The 6803-nt window shown below is 45.8% G+C and overlaps 1 protein-coding gene across 2 annotated transcripts in view; it reads left to right on the top strand.

Annotated features, from left to right (window-relative positions):
* The first annotated feature begins 798 nt into the window (after positions 1-798).
* Positions 799-6803, top strand: part of LOC106532502 (adenylate cyclase type 9) — an 88941-nt gene continuing 82936 nt past the window's right edge. The window contains exon 1 of one of the 2 annotated variants that reach the window (XM_014028565.1): positions 799-4821. In XM_014028565.1, coding sequence (XP_013884019.1) covers positions 2979-4821 — 1843 coding nt within the window. In that variant the 5' untranslated portion in view covers positions 799-2978. The remainder of the gene's footprint in view (positions 4822-6803) is intronic. The other variant, XM_014028566.1, reaches the window with a different exon arrangement.

The following is a 6803-nucleotide window of genomic DNA, read 5'->3' as shown; positions in this document are numbered from 1 at the left end:
AAACTTGTGACCCCAAATATTACTGGTCTGAGTACACAAATTATGTTAATAACCCTAAAAACAAAGGCTACACAAATATAAATACTTATTATACTTATTTTGTGTTTTTGTAATAATTATAGGGAAAATATTACATCACCAATTATTTTATTCCCCTTTAAATTGATTTCTGAAGTGCASTGGTTCCCAAACTTTTCAGCTTTTGACCCACAAAATAACAGCAGCAGAGACCTGTGCCCCCAACTATTTTTGAATGATAAACATTTGTATCAGGTCAACAAAACATGGGCAAAGTAACAATATTTTTATACTACATTTATACATTTTAGATAACAACTAAGGCAAAAATGTAATTAATTTAGAAAATCTTTTCAGGACCCCACCTTGATGTTTCAGGACCCCGGTTTGGGTCCCGACCCCAACTTTGGGAACCACTAATATATCCCATTCTGACACCATATTATCTTGTACACAACCCATCACAGCTGCATGCAGTTAAAAATATATTTTTTGGAGAAGTCACCTCCCAATAAATGTCATTTTGGAAAATCTAACTGCTCACTTTTACTCAGTACTTTTACTTTTAAGTAGATTTTGTGTCAGAAATTTACTTTATTTAAGTAGAAAAAATATCAGATACCTACTTTTACTCAATTAATATTTTTAGAGAAGACTTTAAATTTTACCAAAGTATTTTTATGATAAGATACTTTTTACTCAAGTATCACTTTGAGGTACTTTATACAACATGTTTATAAGTGAATGACTCAAACAGATGTCACACATCTGCCTCTCTTCAGTCATATATCTCATGTGTTTTGTGTAAATGATGTGAACTAACTCATGTTTTATTTTTTTAAGTTTTTAAAACTTTTATAACATTATAACAGAGCTTCCTGTCTCTTCATGGCTCTTTTGGTGGGCCACTGCAGGACTTTTGTGGCCCCCATGGCCCACCCCCCTGTACTAATAATTTCTGGAAGTGCCACTGCTTGACTTCTCATTGTCAGACAATAAAAGGGTCTTAAAGAAAAGAAAGCAACACGCAGCAGTTTTAGTTTTCCAGTTGTGTTGAAGACGCCACCGGAAGCAGTGTGTGCCCACCAGTGCGGCCAGCTTCACGGCTGCAGCTCCTCCAGCAGCCGGCCCCAAACCTTTCCGACCCGGGCACAACGAAGATGGTGGCGGTGGTGGGAGAAGCACGGTCTCCTGGATGAGATGGTTTCAGTTCAGAGCTAACTGGGAGCTGCTGGGGGAGAAGGGAGCCGACCAGTGGCGGACGGAAGAGGACGCAGCCGGAGCGCAGCGGCGCACTGCTGTGTTTGTTGGACACAAGCGTGCCAGAGAAAACTAGAGCTGCCAGGACCTGACGACCTGCTTCAAACAAGAAGCGTTTTTTTATTTTGATTTTCTTTGTTTTGTTGGATGATCTGAACTGGGCCAGTCCCAGTCTCGCTCTGTGGGTTTTCTCCTCCAGAGGAATGCGGGCTGAGGAAAGCCCAGCCTCAGCTCCAAACCAGCACAGACTCTGAGAGTCTTCTCCAAACGCAGGAAACACGGCCTGGAAAAGAAAAGTAAAAAACTTCAGAGCCTTCTGGAGACGAGAAGGACGATCTTTGACGCTCTGCACGCGTTTCACCAGCTGGTTGTCTCCTAACGCGTCAGGACGCTTCACGTTTGACGGGAAAAGTTTGAGGAAGAAGAAAAAAACCAAGCTGCGGCTGCTGGTCGTGTTGTTTGCAAGAGTTTTGATCATCACTATTTATAGAGCAGCCTGTTCCGAGGCTGCGCCCCAGAGCTGCATGTTTGGCCAAACTGCGCGCAACAAGTTGCAGACACTCCCAGCAGAGGWGAAGGCAGCTGAAACTGGGCCAGTGGAGATACCTTTTCTTTTTTTCCTTTTTTAAGGATTATGTCTGTTTGAATAGGACAGCCCTCCTGAAACCCTCTTTTTTTTAAAAGCAGGGAGAGGTGGGGCGGGTGGAGAGGGGACCAGTGCAGACTGGGACAGGGAGTTCAGGAAAGAACGGGGCTGGATCCGTGGGAACAGGCCTGCCTGTGTCAGGCCTCTGATCCGGACAACTCTGCATGTTTGGTGGGACTGCTCAGCCCCTCCATGGCCCTCTGTCCACACACTGAGCCATGCTGGAGAGCTGAGGTCCTGGGAGGTAAAGCCTTTGTAATTATACATCACCCACTTTTTTATTGACTGCATTTTCTGTGCAAAACACTTCCTGTGTGCAGGCTTGATGAAACTGTGTCTCTTTTTGAGATAATTTAAAAATAATTTTGTATTACGCAGTTTGCTGCTCATGAGGTTTTGTCTGAAAGGCAGTGTGAAATGTTCATGTTCAGATAAGAAGAGTAACTTTTGGAGCTTCTTGCACATCTGTTGACAGCTGGATGTGCTCTGTCAAACAAACACCCATCGAAGTCCCTTGTTTCAGACTGATGGGGCACGGGGACATTTGTCTCTTACTAAAATAAATATTGCTTCGTTCAGAGGAGAGGAGATCATCTGTCAGCATCAGAGCTGCATCACAGAAGCTGTCCTCTCCGAGAAGGATGCTGAGCTCAGGAGGCAGAGGAGGGATGACTGGGGGGAGACAAGCCCGGCTCGTGTTCTGGAGCTGGGGGTGGATGTGAGTGAAGCCAGGCAGCAGATCATGGTGAGCTCAAGAAACTGGAACAGCGCGTCTTGTGTGAGTGCGTGTGCACGCCGCTGGCGCCGCGTGCGTCGCCGATCCGTCTGTGCCGTGCTCACCATTCATGCAGTGTGAATATTTCAACAAACACGTTTTATTTTTGCTCTCCCTCCCCCTTCTCCCCCACTCTGTCTGTCACTCCATCATCGTTTCGCCTGCTTCCTCCGTGCCACACGCCTGTGATTGTCAGAGGAACGTCAGAAGAAATCATTTAGATTTGATATCTCTGTGTCGCCCCCACCCCCCACCCCTCTACACGTCAGACCAGTCAACATGGCCACTCTGCAACAGCACCGGCAGCTTCTTGGCACGGAGGTGAGCTGCGGCTCTGACGGGGACGGCGCGGTCACGGTTCGGATTGCCAACAACTCCACGCATCACCATGAGGCGCCTCGGGGTGCCAGCAGTGGAGCAGCAGGACGAGGAGGAGGCTGTGGGGCTGCCAACAGAGTGAACCCTACCCTCCACAAATACAGCATCTCCTCCAGCTTTAGCTCAGCTGACTCCAGACCAGCCATGACCTCCACCTCCAGGGTGAAGAAGAAAGCCCCGCCGCTGTTTGAACGCTCAGCCGCTCAGTGCTGGGACCCCAAGTTYGACTCCCCCATCCTGGAGGAGGTCTGCCAAAAAGGGTGCTTTCCTCAAACGCAGCAAAGGTTTCGATACGTCTTGTTCTACCTGGCAGTGGCATCTGTACTGTGGGGCGTGTACTTCCTGGTCAACAGTGACCGCTGCTGCCCCAGGACCTTCCTTGCACCCACTGCCTCCTTTTTGGCCTTCCTTGTACTCCTCCTCTTGTTCACCTTCACCAAGCCTTACACGTGGCTGTACAACCAGACCTCTTTGCTCTTAATAGCCATCACGTTTGCCATCACATTAGCTCCGCAAATACAAACTGCTGGCTACAACTGGGCTGCTGGTGGGAACACCTCATATTTCTCTCTGAACAAAGAAGCCATGCCTCAGATCCCGTGCATCTCCCCCGTTGGCACCTTTTCTCTGTGCATGGAGGTTCTGTTGCTGTTATACAGTGTCCTCCATGTTCGTCTGTATGCCTCAGTGATGCTGGGGCTTCTCTATTCTGTGTTATTTGAGGCTATGGGATGGCTTCCATTGCTTCAGAAAAGCTATGATGCTACTGGAAAAGTGTCCAGTTTGGAAGACACGCTCCTCTGGTTGGGACCTGGTAAATGTCTGCTCCACTTGTGTGCTCACGTCATCGGCATCCACCTGTTCATCATGTCAGAGGTGCGTTCCCGTAGCACGTTCCTCAAAGTGGGCCAGGCGATCATGCACGGTAARGAACTAGAGGTGGAGAAGGCCTTGAAAGAGCGTATGATCCACTCTGTCATGCCGATGAGAGTCGCAGACGAGCTGATGAAGCAGGGTGACGACGAGGGTGGTGGCGAGAACTCCGGCAAGAGATATTCCTCTGGTGCCTGCTCCGCCTCGGCCGTCACAGTAGGCGTAAGAGGAAGCGGCGGAGCTCTACAATCTCAAAGCGCCATGAGTTCCAAAAACAACAATCACATACGCAAAAAGACTTCAATACCCCGAGCTCAACTAATATTTCGRCCCTTCAACATGAAACGCATGGAACCTGTCAGCATCCTCTTTGCAGACATCGTCGGCTTCACCAAAATGTCGGCCAATAAATCCGCACCGGCTCTAGTGGGCCTCCTTAATGACCTGTTTGGACGTTTCGACAGACTCTGTGAACTAACCTTCTGCGAGAAGATCAGCACTCTGGGAGACTGCTACTACTGTGTGGCGGGCTGCCCCGAGCCCAGAACGGACCACGCCTACTGCTGTGTGGAGATGGGCTTGGGCATGATCCAGGCCATCGAGCAATTCTGTCAGGAGACATGTGAAACCGTCAACATGCGTGTTGGTGTCCACACAGGCACTGTCCTGTGTGGGATCCTGGGGATGAAGCGCTTCAAATTTGACGTATGGTCCAATGACGTCAATCTGGCAAACTTGATGGAGCAGCTGGGTGTGGCAGGGAAGGTCCACCTGTCAGAAGCTACAGCTGAATTTCTGGATGACCGGTACCAGAGAGAGGACGGGCAGGTGGCGGAGCGAGCTGGACAGAGCGTTCTGGAGAAACTGAAGGGTGAGAACCTGTTTATCTAATGTCCGTAGTGGCTCTCTAACAAAAAGAAAAAAAAAACATTTGAATCACTTTCAGAATCTTAAAATGTGTATTTCTTGTTTTACCACAAAGGGTTGTGGGACTCTTGATCAGGGTTTCACAGACTCAGGAGGCTTTTAGTTAGTTCTATAATCTATAGCCTTATCTTAAGAGAACATGATGATGCAGAGCTCTTCAACTTCATTAAACACTGGACATAAATCACTATAACAATAGTTTGTAGGTCATTATGAACTAATCAACTGACACACCTTAGGACATGGTCATCAGGTGTAACTGGGGTCGCTGCATGCTTGAACAGGCCTAAAAAGGTAACCTGACCAGCTTTTCATGTTGAAGGTTGCAGAGTATCAACTGAAGCAGAAATCAGACAATAAGACCAGAGAATTAAAGATCCAGGAGTAGAGATGTGTTCTGTTGTCTATAATTTGGATTTTTTTAAACATTACGATAACACAAATTGCYATATTCATTCAAAACTTACTTACACAAATATGAGTTTTTAGGAACATGTTTAGTTTATCATTGTGATACATCAGAGAATAACTATAGATGTATTTTGAATCTTACGGGCTTGTTCCACTGAGATTAAAACCTTTATTCTCCAAATACAACAAATGGATTTGAAATTCTCACCACTGAAAATGTTTGCATACTGCAATATTAGAAATGCATACTAGCAATTCAGTGATCACAAAATGAAGTTCAGAGATGTGGTAGACAGAAAGCTGGTATATTAGATAAGGTTGTTCAGACGATGACAAACAAGGTCAGCCGAAAAGATTATCCCAATCTTGGATTTCTGTTTGTGCAATTTTTGTCTCATATTTTGATTGTGTTTTGTTGCTGTTGTTGGGCGGCTTAAATTGAGATTGTGGTTGCTAATGGCAGGCCTGACTGGATTTAGGCCTGAGTGGAGGTTATTTCACTGTGTTCCAGTGGATTAAACAGGTGCTCAGCATATTGTGGTCACCACCTGTAACAGAATGGTGCAGAGACCAGACAGACAAAACCAAGGACAGACATTTAGCTTTGCCCTCATGCAAGTACAGAGACCATTAACAAAAGTAAGTTGACCAAAGTAGTTACTTGATGGAAATATATTGTGGAAATATTTGCTGAGGTTCTTAGTAACTGCAAAGAACTGCACTGTAGTGCAAGGACAATGCAACAAGTTACTATCTATTGGTAAAAACACCATTTTGTAGTTACAAATGCACAAAGCAAATTGTTCACATCATTTGGGATAAACACTTAGGTTGCTGTGGAACTGCTTTTAAAATTGAACAAATCCTACCGGTTAATTTGTGTATACAGACCTGATGTATTTGTTTTAAACTGATATGTGTTAATTTCAGAGGTGTCAAGTAGCTACCGTATTTATTCAAGTATAATACGTAAAATTTAATCCATAAAATCATCCATGACGTTGGGGGGTAGTACTTGGATAAATATTTTTACTTATGTATCTTAACTGAAATGTCGGCAAAATTATTGAGTCCGGAAATGGGACCGTGTTGTAAAAAGCAGTTGAAACGAGCTCACCTGTGACACTCCTCTGTGCTTCAGAGCGAGATAGTAACAGATCCAGGTGTTCTAAAAAAGTTTGTATCCCCACAAAAGGTTTCCCCACCAGAGGGGGCGCTCACGAGTAGGAAGTAATCTGCTTTCCCCCCAGAAGATGGCCCAGATCTCATGTGAAGTCTCTGACTTTTGTGTTGGCGCCTCCTGGTGGACTATGTGTAAATTTTTTTATTTTTATTTTTATTTACCGTTATTTTACCAGGCAAATCCCATTGAGATCTCAGATCTCTTTTTCAAGGGCGGCCTGGGCCTGAAGGCGACCTATTGTACATGTTTTTGTGTTGTGGGGGAAACCGGAGTACCCGGAGAAAACCCACGCAAGCACGAGRAGAACATGCAAACTCCGCACAGAAAGACCC

The sequence above is a fragment of the Austrofundulus limnaeus genome, unplaced genomic scaffold (assembly GCF_001266775.1).
Source record: "Austrofundulus limnaeus strain Quisiro unplaced genomic scaffold, Austrofundulus_limnaeus-1.0 Scaffold780, whole genome shotgun sequence".
NCBI classification, from domain to species: domain Eukaryota; kingdom Metazoa; phylum Chordata; class Actinopteri; order Cyprinodontiformes; family Rivulidae; genus Austrofundulus; species Austrofundulus limnaeus.
The sequence above is the reverse complement of the archived record's forward strand: the minus strand, read 5'-3'. Positions and strand labels throughout refer to the sequence as shown.